The sequence below is a fragment of the Lissotriton vulgaris genome, chromosome 1_1 (assembly GCF_964263255.1).
Source record: "Lissotriton vulgaris chromosome 1_1, aLisVul1.2, whole genome shotgun sequence".
In the NCBI taxonomy this organism is placed as follows: Eukaryota; Metazoa; Chordata; class Amphibia; order Caudata; family Salamandridae; genus Lissotriton; species Lissotriton vulgaris.
Window position 1 is genome coordinate 964,735,994 of NC_141685.1, and position 16,004 is coordinate 964,751,997.

At 41.2% G+C, this 16,004-nt stretch overlaps 1 protein-coding gene across 8 annotated transcripts in view; it reads right to left on the minus strand.

The window, feature by feature from the left end:
* STAT6 (signal transducer and activator of transcription 6) overlaps window positions 1-16,004 on the minus strand; it is a 725,020-nt gene that overhangs the window by 255,396 nt on the left and 453,620 nt on the right. For all 8 annotated transcript variants that reach the window (XM_086959999.1, XM_086960023.1, XM_086960016.1 and 5 more), the window contains 2 exons: window positions 8,083-8,231; window positions 4,878-5,009 (listed from right to left, as the gene is read on the minus strand). In XM_086959999.1, coding sequence (XP_086816125.1) covers window positions 4,878-5,009; window positions 8,083-8,231 — 281 coding nt within the window. The remainder of the gene's footprint in view (window positions 1-4,877; window positions 5,010-8,082; window positions 8,232-16,004) is intronic.

Sequence of the window (16,004 nt, forward strand, 5' to 3'; positions counted from 1 at the left end):
AATAAGGTAAAGTTTTTTGTTTAAATGCAGACAGTTTTCCATAAAGGAAACAATGCAGCATTTAAGTTTCCTGTTTCAAAAAAGTTTCTTTGATACCTCTGTTTACACCCCAAAAACCTTTTTTTGCATTCACAAAGCAGAAGCGACTGGATTTTGGTGACAGAACATTGACCTATCTTATACCAAATCTAAATTTTGAAGGGGTGCCTACATCTCGCCCTTTCCAAATAGCAGTATTGTATGGAGTCAGAAAGCCATTTTAGGAGTCTGTACAACATTTAGTACAAAGTAAAACACAATTTTCTGTGGTCGCCAAAATGCAATTCTTATTGTTTGCAAGCATGAACACATTTAGTACATCTGGCCCTGTATCGGTGCCCTTATGTGACAAATGAACAGGGTGCTAACGGGCAGACTCTAGAGGAGCCTGACTCTTTTAAATGGGCAACATTTAATTTTTTATCTATCAGACTTAATCCTATTGGCAGCCTTATATTTATTTTCCTTTTTTAGATGAAATAATCAAAAATGATTTGTGCAGCCCAGTTGCTTTCTTCACTAGTTTTAATCCAAATGTGATTCCACATCAAAAATGTTCTTCTGATACCATATGAAATGCTTTCCAAAGAGATCTATGTTGCATAAACTAAAGTGTTTTTGGAATCCCCTAAATTGGCATACATCCTACATATTGTACCTTGATGGAGAACAAGGACTACAAGCAAGCTTTCCACTTTTCTATGGATTTTTTTATTGTTCTTATTGCCAGGATTAAATATTTCCGCCTTTCGCAGAAGAAGCTCTAATAGCTTGTAGGAGTATATATAGTAATATGGTACTAAGGGTGATATTTTGAAGGTTTAATTTGAAAATGAGGGTTCCAGACCAAAGAGAGAGTAAACAGGCTTTTGAATAAAGATCTTCATCTGACATCAAGCAGTAGCAGTACTAGACAGATATGTTCACATGTGATGACCCTGGCCATGTCATGTTACTTTATCTGATGTCTTTGGAAAAGGTGGTATGTGGACTCATTTATATTTTGTAGGTGTAGCCCAAAAGTTAAATTTAAGAATTCTGAAATGCTGCCTTGCAAATTTCTTTTCAGACGTTTACATATCATATGAAGTTCTGTACCTGCTGCTGAGATCTGTATTGAGTCTGCAAACTATTACAGATTATTATATTGGTTGGTTCACTTGGGATTTCATCTTTCTAAGTTCAATAAAATAAGTACCATCTAAGTTTGTGATAATAAACTTCTACGCTGAAAGCTTGAAGCTTTAGGCCATTTAGTCAAACACAATATTATTGTTATACATAATATTTTGGGAAGAAGACTAGTGATGTATAGCATAACTTATCAGACAGATGCAACTTTTGTTCACCTTATTTATGACCAGATATTGTTAAAAAGAAAGTCCACACTGCTCACTTTCTCGTTTCAAGTTTAATCTGGGCTTTGATCACCAGGACTTCAAAATGTACTTCTGCTAGTGGCACCTTTTGCTTTTAAGACAACAAATACAACATACCTTTTTGCTGAAAGCATATGAAGCCAGCAGGCACCCGTCTCGTGAAAACCTTTTTCATGTGAGTAATTTGGTTATGCCGGGGGGGGGGGGTGATGCTGATTTTTAGAATCCATCTCTGTGCAGAGTTCGATATCATCAGCACAGCAATGTTGGTTAGAAACAGGAGCATGGTTGGTCTCTGCTCGTGACATGAGACCATGATGGGCACTTATTGTAAGCAAAATATCTGGTGTCACTGTATTTCTAAGCAGAAAAGTCGAAGTAGAGCGACTGCACTCCTTCCCTTTACTCATTCATTTAGTTCGTCAACTGATTTGTTTAAATGCGTGCGAAACAGCAGCCGTGGAGCGCCTCTTCACGGCTCAATATGAAAATAAGAAAATAAATAATGGGAGATGTAGTTTTGGTTCAGGAACACGTTGCAACAAGGGGGGAGGAGTGAATCACGACCTGATTGTGAAAAGATGGGAAAAACCTTATCTTTAAAAACGCTACGGACGGGAGGGAGTTACAACGATCATTTCTGTGACAAGCAAGGGAAATGAGTTATGTTGCCAAACATGGCACAGATAAGGTAATTGGGAGAGAGGGTCGCTCCTAGCTTTTGGGATACTGTTTTAATGGGTGAGAGTCGTGACACTAGATAGGTTATTAATGGTGGATGTATATTTTGAAAATTGGGATGGATATGAGTAAATTGGGAGGTTGTGTTTGGTTTAGGGTAAACATCGTTTTTTTGTTGCTGACTTCGGGTTTGGTTGAAATTAGAGAAATGAGCTGGGTTTTGTTGCACTGAAGTTATGACTGAACAGCCTGTTGAATTGTTTTCTTATCTTTTACCTGTAGCTAACCCCTGACGAAGAATCTAAATGATTCGAAATGCATTGGGAAATGCTTACGTTTAAAGATTGCTTTTGAGAACATGTTTGTCTTCACATGTCTTCGTAAAAGCCTGGATTGGCAACGTCAGACACTTGAAAATGTTGAATAAAAATTCATAGTGCAAACATGCCGTCTCCGCAGTGGTGCAATACTAAAGCAAAAATATGACTAAAGATTTCGGATAAACATTGTTAAAGAGAGATAAATGCTGAATCGCTGTATGGTAAATATGATGTAGGAAAGATTTCCTTATTCGCAGTGCGACAGTAGGGTGCTTAAGAGTTGTTCCCCACTTGGATTTATTTTCATATTGAGCCGTGAAGAGGCGCTCCACGGCTGCTGTTTCGCACGCATTTAAACAAATCAGCTGACGAACTAAATGAATGAGTAAAGGGAAGGAGTGCAGTCGCTCTACTTCGACTTTTCTGCTTTGCAACTTATCGCCTCAAGAGCTTGCACCCCAAATTTCAAAGTTTAAAAATTTAAGAAAGCATCACGACGGAGACACAAGAAAAACAACACCGAAAGTTTGAAGTTTTAAATGTAATGACTCATCTGATTGGTATTGAATTAGGGAAGCAACCGACTGCGCTGCTTGAACACTTTTCATCGAATCTAAACAAGTTGTTTTAACACTGTTTCATTTGTTGGTTTTGTTTTAATATGGACTTGCGCTTATGGTTTCACATTTTGTCGAATTCATGGGATTGCATTTAATTTAAGAGTTGAGGGGCTTCATTGTTCAGATATTATTTGTAGTGCTCAGTGGGAGATGTAGTTTTGGTTCAGGAACACGTTGCAACAAGGGGGGCGGAGTGAATCACGACCTGATTGTGAACAGATGGGAAAAACCTTATCTTTAAAAACGCTACGGACGGGAGGGAGTTACAACGATCATTTCTGTGACAAGCAAGGGAAATGAGTTATGTTGCCAAACATGGCACAGATAAGGTAATTGGGAGAGAGGGTCGCTCGTAGCTTTTGGGATACTGTTTTAATGGGTGAGAGTCTTGACACTAAATAGGTTATTAATGGTGGATGTATATTATGAAAATTGGGATGGATATGAGTAAACTGGGAGGTTGTGTTTGGTTTAGGGTAAACATCGTTTTTTTGTTGCTGAGTTCGGGTTTGGTTGAAATTAGCGAAATGAGCTGGGTTTTGTTGCACTGAAGTTATGACTGAACAGCCTGTTGAATTGTTTTCTTATCTTTTACCTGTAGCTAACCCCTGACGAAGAATCTAAATGATTCGAAATGCATTGGGAAATGCTTACGTTTAAAGATTGCTTTTGAGAACATGTTTGTCTTCACATGTCTTCGTAAAAGCCTGGATTGGCAACGTCAGACACTTGAAAATGTTGAATAAAAATTCATAGTGCAAACATGCCGTCTCCGCAGTGGTGCAATACTAAAGCAAAAATATGACTAAAGATTTCGGATAAACATTGTTAAAGAGAGATAAATGCTGAATCGCTGTATGGTAAATATGATGTAGGAAAGATTTCCTTATTCGCAGTGCGACAGTAGGGTGCTTAAGAGTTGTGCCCCACTTGGATTTATTTACTGTATTGCTAAGGCCATTTTGCTTTTGATGGAGCTGTTCATGATATAAACGTTTTTGTTCAGCATTTCCTCCACAAAAGTTTGATCAGTGTGATAGCATGAAAGAAAGGGTAGACAGTAGCACATAGATCCCGTTTGTTTCACTTGACGAAAAACATTTTAAAAAAGTTCCACCGCATCTACTGTGGCTTCACACTATAACCCTTTACTTTTTGTCTCACATTAAATGCTTACTTGCACAAGAGACAGGCACTGTGTTGGGGCAGAGTAATACACTGTGCTTTGATTAGAAGGGATCAGAACTTTGCTTTGAATGGGACAATTATAGAGACTTAAATTACAATCTAAAGTTTTTTCAAATACTTCATCTAACCAACACTATTTTATTGAGTTAACCTTCTAACCACCATGTAGGATTTTAATGTAATTAAATATGTGTGTGTAGTTAGAACTGTGTGAATCTATATGGTGGTGACAAATGATCTCATTCAGTGCCTGACATGAAGACTCCCACCCTTTAAAATGCAACATTTCTATGTACTAAATACATAACAAAATCAGTTTTTCACAGAACTCCAAGCAAATATGACATGTGGGCACAGTCAACTTCTGAATGCTCTCACTGTTGAAGATAACCAGTGCAGGAAAAACAATCAAGAAAACAGCTGTTGTTGAACAACACATTGGCTCAAAGCCTCAATTCTGAACCTTAAAAATGAATGAAATTCCTGGGTACTAACACCCCCACCCCCCATACACCTTCAAACTAAAACAACCAAGAAGCAAATTAGTGCACTTTAGCTTAAGGCAGGACCCACTGTTAAAAGCAGTGATACTCACAACACCCAAGTTTACCTACACAAAACACTGACAAAGAAAAACTATCTCTAAATACCTCTTTACTAGGGTTATTAGCGAGTTGCTGAGTTGCTCCGGCAGCCCCTTGAAGGCCTCCGTCCCCACTTCTGAGCTGGTCCTCAGTAATTCTTGGTTTAGCCGGATGTGAATATCAAACAGGATTTCACACCTGGAGAACAACAAGACAAACAATGTTTATTGTAGCAGGCGGTGGCCCAGCAACTCCAGAAGCTGGCATAGCAAACTAACAGTTTAACACTGATTTCAAGTTAACCATGAATATTTTGTGGCAGAAAATCTAATAAACGCATGAAGCCCTTCGGAATTTAACACAAATCTGATGGGCAAATTCCATGCATTACAGTTTTGCATATCTCAGTGGGAGGGGAAACTTGCAATTTGCTCGTTACCCCTCATTTTGAAGACTGTAAATCAAGAATGGAGAATGGAGAAGCGTGGCTCAATGGTTAGAGCGGCAGACCTTGATGCAGAGGTCTGGCCCGGGACCAGGGTTCAATTGCCGTGTCGGTGGCTCTTGGACTCAATCTCCCCGGACCTGATCATTCTCGTCTCGGTGCCTAGTCTAATCATGGGTCCCACTCTGTGACTCTGGGCAATAGCTTGCTTAATCTCCACAACGGCCCCAGCAGCGCTTGGATGCCTGGCTTCACCTTGGGGGTGCCCAGGAGTGGACATCTGCCAGGAAGGGTTCCACAGCGGTATGAATACAGCGCTATGAGACCTCAGGGTAGAAGTGCGCTATATAAATATAACCACATTTACATTTACAAGAATGGGTGCAAATTGTGCGCCCTTTGTTTACAGTATTTCTAGCTAACAATAATTACTGGGCAAGCAATTTGCACCAATGATTGTACATTTTCTTAAATAAATGATTTAGAAATGATGAGCCTTAAATAGATACTACACCACCATTTTACAGATGCCCTGGATCTTCCAGGTCTTCCGGAATTCTTGCTCTGAATAAAGGTGAGCGAGTCAATAAATTAACAGGGAAAGCCGAGGTAGAGTTGAGCCAAGAGTCGGCACTGGCTCTAGGAGCCCTTGCAGAAGCTGAATCTTGTAAATATTTGGCACGTAAATCATGCAAAAAAACAGCCTGTTAGAATATGATATGGCCTTAAAAATTCCTTTTTTAACAAGCAGTGTTTTAACTTTAGTACATCAGATTAAATCTCTGCATTGAGAACCATTTATTATTAAAAAATTAGAGTTTTTAAAAATGCATTGAGAAACATTCCTGCTACCACCCTAATGACTATGCGGTTGTTGAACTAAGAGACAAGTCAGTTGCCACGTGCATCCTATATGTTGTTTGGACTCTTTATTATGGATGGAGCATCATTATAGGGTAATAAATCAAACACCAGAGGGCCGATTACGATGCCAGTCGGAAAGGCTTGCTTTCCATTCCGACCGCCTAAAAACAATCTATGCGATCGGAAATTGAAACCGGCCGGTCATTCTGGCTGGCTTCCGAAGGGCTCAAGAAGCCAGACGGAGACCGGACCATACTTCCAATAGGAGGGCGTTTTTGCCGTCAGGATTACGGTGCTTGTTTCTGACAGTCTTTCCATGCCGACCTTTCCGAAAGGAAAAGGTGGTTGGAAAGTGACCTGCGACCTATTGTTGTGTGCCTGGGGGGCACTTATGGTGCCCCCCTGTAAACCTCTGCACCCTGTGGCAGGCACCTTGGGGTGCCGCCCACAGGGTGCAGGGATAAACACAAACTCCCATTTCTCTATGAGAGCTTGTGCTATGGCCGGTGTATGCCGTAGCACAAGCTCCCATAGAGACATGGGAGTATGCGACTGCACAGTGTGCGGTCGCATTGTAATCATGCGGTTGGTCCCGATTCCATGACGGTGTCGGTCGGAGGAAACTCCGACCGACCTCATAATCGGCCCATTAATGTTTTTGTAAAGTACACATTGCGATCTCATTGAAGGTGCTCTTATATGTGATAATGGACAAAAAGGAGGCTTACTGAACTAAAGTATCTGTCTACGACCAGGCAGTTTCATCAAGCAGGGAAGCTGGGAATGATCCCAGATGTTCCAGTTTCACACTGTGCTATTCAGCCACTAGATGGGTGTCTCTTTCTGACCTCCAAAGTGAGTGTTCTGTCCTTTGTCTTGGAGGATGTAGGACATAAGAGTTCTCCACAATAGACATAAAGTAATTATACATTTATTTGGGGCACAGGGAGATCTGCCAGCATTCAAACCTGGGTTCCCCATGTTGTATGATTGGCAGCTGTAGCCACTAGGCCACATCAACTCCCATGAAAGCTCAGCTCATTTTAGAATCTAGGTTCCAAGAGACCTTCAAGCTGAGCCAGGTCCAGGTTTCTGGCTCAAGCTTGGCTTACCCACCTCTAGCTCTGAAGCATCCTTTGAAAACAGTGAGTGTGCTTCAAAGTAAGCAGCTATATTAATTTGAAGGTAAATGACTAGACACAACAAAAATGGAGAAAAACTCTCACCTGGAGCAGGTCAGTGTGGGAAATTCCATGTTTCATCATCGGTCCTCAAAGACCAAATGTTATATGATGCTACAGGAGTTCATATTGCCCTAATCCTCTGCAGATTGTAGGTAAAGGCATGCAAAATATGATGAATGTAGTAGTTAGGCAGTGATTAAGAAAAAAGTGATCAAATCAAAATAGCCTTTTATTATATTGATCATAGTTCAACAAACTCTATAGGGTCCCCTTGCGTGTTCACCACTCTGACTGTTCCTATCCATTTACAACCAACACATCATCTTTGAGGATTGTCTAAGCTCCAACCACTTGGTTTTTGAAGAAAACTTGTGTGCCTTCGTCGATTCTACACTGCTCTAACATTCATAATGATCTACGGTCTTAGAGTTCCAATACATTTACGAATATCTCCCTAACACCCTGTATCCAACTGAGGACTTATCTCATGCTTGTTCCCATCAATGTGGGTAGATTTGTAGGGCCCTAAATGTTCTTGAAAATAAATGTGTATACTTCCAGCACATTCTCCAACCTCCTCCCTAATGTTCACTCTTTTCCCACAGAACTGAACACAAAGTGTATATAAAAAAAAAGCAATGTTTAGATCCTTTTGTGAGAGTGTCACAAAGGTGTGCTGATATCATAGGCAGAGAGGCCCATTCCTGAGACATGCTTAGACTTCTTGAATATCACTGTCCAAAATGGTGATGGTGCAGAACTATCAATGGGCACATACTTTTCCTGGATAGGAGAGAGGTCTTCATTGAAAGGCGCCCCATTGCCTGACAGCTGTTGTTGCCTCTTCCAGATATGGATCCGCTTCAACAACTGCGCCTGCATGCTCGCCAAGAGGTTCACTGTGCTTAGAATCAGGCTGGTCAATTTCTGTTTAACAAAGAGGAAAAGAGTGAGTGTGAGAACGTGAGACAGTGGAAGAGAACACAACGGCGTTCCACTATAATATCTTAAAACTCTAGTTGGACAGAATACTGAAGATAAGAATGTCTTTTTAATGTACGTTATAAATATTTTTTAATTACAGTTTTATACATTGCCGTTTTTTTATTAGTTTGTTGTTTGTGTTTCTTAGTTTTGTGTTAGAAGTTATTATGTTAATGGTAAGATAATGGTAAGAGTATGTACATATTTTTTAGTATAGTTTTGTTTGATCTGGTAATATAAATGAATAATTTAAACATGACAATTTATTTGAAATTATTTATTAAAGGTTAATTAACTGGTTTATTTGCAAATTGCTTAACTAGATTGAAGTAGGAAATTATTAAATAAATCGTAATAATTTGTATGTTAATTGAGGGTATTATGTTTTGGTTTTGTTTATATTAATTATCTTTTATAGTTATTTCTTAAATTGTGTACTGCTAATTGTTTTCAAGTATTATTTCAATTTGTTTTTGTGGGTGTTGGATTTTTGGGGCACTAGTTTGGGTACTGTTTTAAATGTATATATCTAATGGTTTTAATTTGTAAGTATTTTGAAATGTATTTTTTCAAAATGATAACTGTTAATCTAATACTTTTAATATGTATTTGTTTCAACCAATTTTACAATGTAAAACATAATTTATTATATATATATATATATATATGTATGTACACACTAATTTATAAACACATGTATATGTGTGTATATATATATATATATATATATATATATATTCAATGAAAAAACCATTGGTTATAGAACATATATAGTTAGGAATTTGCATTTACAAAACCTTATTTTACTCGCATAAAACCATTGAAATTCCATATATAGTTAGATGCGCTAACTATATATCGCGCACCCGCAATCCACCGCTGATGATGTCACATATTACATCATTCATGACATGGTTAGTGACATCACTGATGACATCACTGATGACATCTCAAATGACATCACTGATGACATCACTGATGACAACATCCAGTGACTGTTTGTTTCTGTAAAGTTAAAATATGTCTTACATATTGAAGAATGAGTGGATGTATAAGTGTCTGGATGAAGGATTTAGTAGGTGCATGACTGACTGTATGAGTGAGTGATTAAATGTGTCTCACTGAGTGCATGGGTTAGTGACTAAACTGTTTTAATTTGTGCATCATTATATCTGTTGTTCTACAAACTGCTGCATATGTTGATCAGTAGCTATATGAGTAACTATATGGGTTATTGATTGGTTGCCCAAGTATTTGTATGGGAAACTGAGTGTGTGTGTATGGGTGGCTGGGAGGTGTGTGACTCTGTACATAGATGTGTGAGTAGTTGATTCACTATATGTATGGGTTCAAAAGTGCATGTGGAAACAGCTGTATGGGCGGTTGACTGTGCATGAGTGTATTAGTGAGTGAATGGATATCTCAGTGCTACATGTCAAAGTAAGTACATATGTAAAACACAGTACATGTGAGAGTTGACATATATAAATAACTGTGCATAAGAGCCAGTGAATGTGTGAGTGGCTGTATGGATCATTGTGAACATGTATCAGGGATTGTATAAGAGAGTAAAGTAAATATGTGTTAGTATATGTTTGAATAAGTAAGGTGTGTATAACTGTATAGTTGAGAAAATGGAGGTGTGATTGATTTTTTGCATAACTGACTAGGTGTGTGAGTAACTCCATGGATGAGTGACAGTCTGTGACTGTCTGTTTACACTGATTGTATCTAAGGTTATATTAGAGTCTGAAGAGGTTCATGGTATTATCACATGAATGATATCATCAGTGATGTGATCAGTCATGTCAAATGAGATGTTATCAGTGATTTTATCAGTGATGTCATTTGAGATGTCATCAGTGATGTCATCAGTGATGTCACTAACCATGTCATGAATGATGTAATATGTGACATCATCAGCGGTGGATTGCGGGTGCGCGATATATAGTTAGCGCATCTAACTATATATGGAATTTCAATGGTTTTATGAGAGTAAAATAAGGTTTTGTAAATGCAAATTCCTAACTATATATGTTCTATAACCAATGGTTTTTTCATTGAATTTTCAAGGTTTTGTAAATGCAAATTCCTAACTATATATGAACTATAACCTATGGTTTTTTCTGTGAATTTCAATGGTTTTTTAATAGCAAATATCAAAAGCTGTCAAATGTCAAGTACGTGATAGGTAAAAACGTTTTCGTGTTTATGCACGCTCATGTGCTTTGAACGCTTCCCCCCCCCACTCCCCTCTTTTCTCTTAGTAGTACTCTCTCTTTGCAGATAGTGAAGGGTAGTTAACGCAGACCTTTACCCCCGTTGTAATCCGTCGTACCTGCTTGTCTCTCCATTTGATTGATTGTTATCCAAGCATTTACTGTTTTAGAATTGGTTCTCTTTGGATCATTCTCTATTTACAAACAAGCACAAAGTCGCAATACTCTGTTTAGTCTTTGCAGATAGTGAAAAATCGTGTAAAAAAATAAAAGTAATCGTGAAAAATCAGTAGACCACTAATTGGATCTCTTTTTGACCTCGCTAAAATACAAACATTAGGAACAACCCTTCATGAGAAATACGAAAATAGTGAAATGAACTGAGCTCCACACCATGAGGGCTGCAAGACAGCTCGGCTCCGTCACCCACCCCGCCCAAAATAACGACAAACCCTATGCAAATATTATAAATATAGACAACACACCAGCAAAGAAACAGGGTAAAACATTTTATTAAATAACTTTTTACATAACTATTTTATACTTTTTGTTGCCCGATCCGGCTAGCTCAATCGATCGAGCATGAAACTCATGCACTGATAGCAAGCGTTGAGAGTTTGTAGAACAATGGCTTCAGATTTTCTACATACGGTGTAGTGGCGCGAACTGGGAGGGGGCGTTTGGATCCTGCCCCTTCCCCAAATAAGATTTTAATACGTGAGTGTTCGTTCATGCTTTTGGTCCCTGAGTTGCTTCGATGTCACTGCCTTACACAAATGGCATAAGTTCTGGATGTTGAGTGCCATACTTCAGAGTTCTAAGCAGCGCTTGTAACACTGTCTAAACCTTATTTGCACCTGCTGCAGCTTCACTATTCAAAGTAAGTGGGGTCCGTTTGTGGACCTGACTGCATTGGAAAACAATGTGATATGGTGCCTCCCTAAACCGCTTGACGGAGGCCCCCGAGGGGCGGTGAGATGGCGCGGACTGGGAGGGGGCGCTTGGCTCCTGCCCCCTCCCCAAGTCGTGTTGCCCTGGTGTGGCCTGAGATCGCCCCCAACATAGGCGGCCGGCTCCCGGGGTCCGGCGGAATTTTTTGCCTTTTGATGACTCTTCCATTCTGGACCTTGACCCACAATCCGTTTGACCTGAAGACACGCTGTAGTGGGGCGCCCCTTTACCGTTTTAGTTGCCATTCCGCCCGCTTTTGGTACTCTGTGCCTCTTCCGCCATTCAGCTGTTTACCGCCCGCTCTTGCGACTACAGCGTCTCGCTCACCATGTAGTTGAGTTGCTCCCGGTCTTAAGATTTAACAGAACTTTTTGGACTGCTGAAAGCGGTTGTATTCCGACCGCTGGTTGGTGAAGACATTTTGACTATATTCTGGACCTGCGTTGTCACGTAATGCGTCATATGACGCGCCGCGTTAGCGCACCCGGAAGTGCTCCGGTGCGCAAGGCGCAGCTTCCCGGAAACGATCCAGAGCGCGCCGCGCAGCGCGTAACGTAAGCATAACAGGTCATGTGACTTGTTAATAAAACTTTTCATTGGTTCATTTTACTTTTGTTTTCCTAATGATGTAAGACTAGGTCATGTGACCTAAAAATAACACTTTTCATTGGTTTAGAACATTTTTTTTCCCAAACGATGAAAGCCCCACCTTGTTTCTGGATGTTTCAGACTGAAGCTGGCGTCACCATGAGAGCACCACCATCTCGTAGCTCCGTCGTGGCCAGTCCGCAAGCAATCATGGCAGCCGCTCCCCACCGGAAGCCTGCGGGAGTCGAGGGCCCCCAAGACTTTTGTACAATCTTCAAGGCTGAGGGGACGCTTTCGAGAATGGGACCCAAGCCCTGGCAGACAAGCGTCCGAGTTCCAAGGTGTCCCATGGCCATTTTACTGGACCAGGCCCAAATCCGAAGAGCCGGCCGCCATTTTAAGAGTCCTGTGGCAGCCGCCTATCGCTGCACCGCAAGAGTGGGAGCAACTCAACTACATGGTGAGCGAGACGCTGTAGCCGTAAGAGCGGGCGGTAAACAGCTGAATGGCGGAAAAGGCACAGTGTAGCAAAAGCGGGCGGAATGGCGACTGAAACGATAAAGTGGCGCCCCACTACAGCAGACGAGCCTCCGCCATGTGCTTCAAAACTGCATACGTATCTCGTGATATCAAGGTTGGGCAACCAGTACACAACAAGCAGTTACGAGTCCCATTTACACCGGCGCCATTTTGGGCGCGGCCGGGCAGGTCCAGGATCTAGTCAAACATAACAAATGAGGCTGACGTCTCTGAAGCAGTTGACGCACAGCAGGACATAGCAAATAAACATGAAGTCTCTAAAGCTGTTAACTCACTGCAGGACAAAACAAGTGAACCTGAAACCTCTGGAATAATTGTCGCTCAAAAGAACAACACACAAAACTCTGTAGAGCCTGAAGAAAGAAAAACAGAAGGGCACTGTAGTTTCAGACACACTTAACACTAATGACTAAACAAAGATATCGTCTGTCTATGAAGCAGCTGTCATGTTCACAGAATTGACAAAGAAGTGTGCAGACACCAATGCTATTAAGAAACACAAGGAAATCCCTAACGCATCAGCATTCTCGGAAGAGGTTGACACAGATGACATCTTAAGGAACAAAGAAACACATTGTAATGGAGATTAGAGAGGCTACGGATAGGTGGCCCAGGATATCACCACTGTTCCCCATGTCATAAAACCTTAGGATGTTCAATAACTGAAACAGCTAATATGGGTTTACTTACAGGGGACATCTTTTGTTCTGTTTTGTAAAGTAAAACTATTGTGAACGCAAGTATTATACATAGTAAGTGTTTAATATAGCATTTGTCAGTCATTGGTTAAGCAGCTAGAACCTGTTCACTCTTGACACCCCAGGTGCTGTGTATGTTGCACTATAGTGCTGCATCGGGAATACGGACAACCCTATTGATGTTGATTTTTCATTATTGATTATTGTAAAGAAATGGCGACTCCCCCCTTTAGCAGATTAGCTAAATGTTTGCGTAATTTGGGCATAAAAGTTATATTATTGTTGTTGTTGTTGTTATCGTTATAGTTCTGGTTAATTTCCATTCAGAGTGTCCTACACAGCACCACTCTAGGTAAACACTACTTTATGTAAAACCTGGGACATAGCACTCATTGAAACTATAGTTGGTCACCATGGGGTTTAAAGAAGGGATGGTTCTTCACCTGGGTGCCTTCCACAACTCAGCACGTTGTGCTGCCTTGGGACTATTCGCACAAAAGACAGCTTCTGACCATTGTTGTTTTTTTTTATCAAAAAATGTTTAAATATATTTACAGTTTTTGTTGCGTTCGTTATATTTAAAAGTTAATAAAGTTTTATAATCCAACTTTCTTGGAGTACTATATTTTTTTTTTAAATCGGGTGAATGGGGCCTTGAATCGGGTTATTGTCATGGGTGGGCTTTGCAAGTGTACTGCTACAGGATCGGACATTTCAAACTCAAATGCACGTTCTTTTTCTTACCTTTCCGAAGCATGGAGCGCAATAGCAGGCAGAGAAAGGGTGATGCACGTGTTGAACACTGCCTGGCCTGGCAAGTTGCTGGCAGTGCCCCCCCGCCCGCTCCTGAAAGAGGGCACACACACACCGCCGCCCCGAGTACTTCACAAATCTTTAAAAGACCATGCGCATGTTCATGAGGCTTAAATGGTTTATCACCCCTTCTAGAACCCCTACATCGACCCTCTGACGTTTCCTGGAAGAATTAGCACGTAACACAATACCAAGCCCTGTCAGCTGAAACCCCCGAGGAATCGTGGGGCATATTATCAAGGGGGTTTATTTCCGCTTTTTTGGCTTTAAAAGCCAAAAAAAAGGAGATAAAATTATCTCCCTATTACCAAGCTGTCAGTTAGTCAGTTAGTGTCAGTTAGTGACAGCTAAAAGGAGATAGCGACCATCTTGGGCCCCGCTTTGCATGTCAGTGATATTTATCACTAATGACATGCAAAGTGGGCGTGCCAAGATGTTAGCGACTGGGAACAGTCCCTAACCATCGCTATCTCCTATTACCAACTTTTGGAGATATTCGCGCTAAGCGCGAATATCTTCAAAAGCTAACACCTGCCCTGAGCAGTTTTTAGCCATGTTATCCAATGGAAGGTGGATAACATGGCTAAGAGCATTTGCTGGATAATGCATGAATATCGCTGACTTTTCAGCGATATTCATGCATTGCGGCCGTTTTTTATCGCATTTGCGATAAACCTTGCTAATAGCAAGGTTTATCTGCGATAAAATTCGCCGATGTGCGGCGATAATTTTTGTCTCTAAACAAGTTAGAGACAAAAATTATCGCTAGTTGTTGGTAATATGCCCCCGGGGTTTTTCCTTGCAGGAATCGGGAGGCGGAAGATTAGCACTGAAATCAGTAGTCTCACGCCTGAATCGGGAGGATTGGTATGTATGTCTGGATTCTCTACAGCTGGGGCCATAAACTACATCCGCAGGGCTAGGTGATAGCCTGGGTCCGGCCTGGACAATCGGACACAGAGGAAGAGGAGTGTCAGAGGGTGCGGTAGTGAATAGGGTGAAAGGGAGGTGTCGGGCGGGCACAGGGTGTGATTCTCAGGGAAGAGCAGCGCAGATGGGGGGAAGTATATGGCCCATGCATGAGAGAGAGTGCGGGGGTGACCAGTGCGTGGGGGAGATGCTTGCGAGGGTGGGGAACCGTGCTGAGAATCGACGGCGTGCAGAGAGAGGGTCTAGTCAAGGCATCTAAAATGGCTGCCGTGCACGACAAAATTGTGGCATTGGACAAAAAGGCAAAATGGCGCAGACAATGTTTATCAATAAGGATTCATTGGGCCCCGCTTTGCATGTCAGTGATATTTATCACTAATGACATGCAAAGTGGGCGTGCCAAGATGTTAGCGACTGGAAACAGTCCCTAACCATCGCTATCTCCTATTACCAACTTTTGGAGATATTCGCGCTAAGCGCGAATATCTCCAAAAGCTAACACCTGCCCTGAGCAGTTTTTAGCCATGTTATCCAATGGAAGGTGGATAACATGGCTAAGAGCATTTGCTGGATAATGCATGAATATCGCTGACTTTTCAGCGATATTCATGCATTGCGGCCGTTTTTTATCGCATTTGCGATAAACCTTGCTAATAGCAAGGTTTATCTGCGATAAAATTCGCCGATGTGCGGCGATAATTTTTGTCTCTAAACAAGTTAGAGACAAAAATTATCGCTAGTTGTTGGTAATATGCCCCCGGGTTTTTCCTTGCAGGAATCGGGAGGCGGAAGACTAGCACTGAAATCAGTAGTCTCACGCCTGAATCGGGAGGATTAGTATGTCTGGATTCTCTACAGCTGGGGCCATAAACTACATCCGCAGGGCTAGGTGATAGCCTGGGTCCGGCCTGGACAATCGGACACAGAGGAAGAGGAGTGTCAGAGGGTGCGGTAGTGAATAGGGTGAAAGGGAGGTG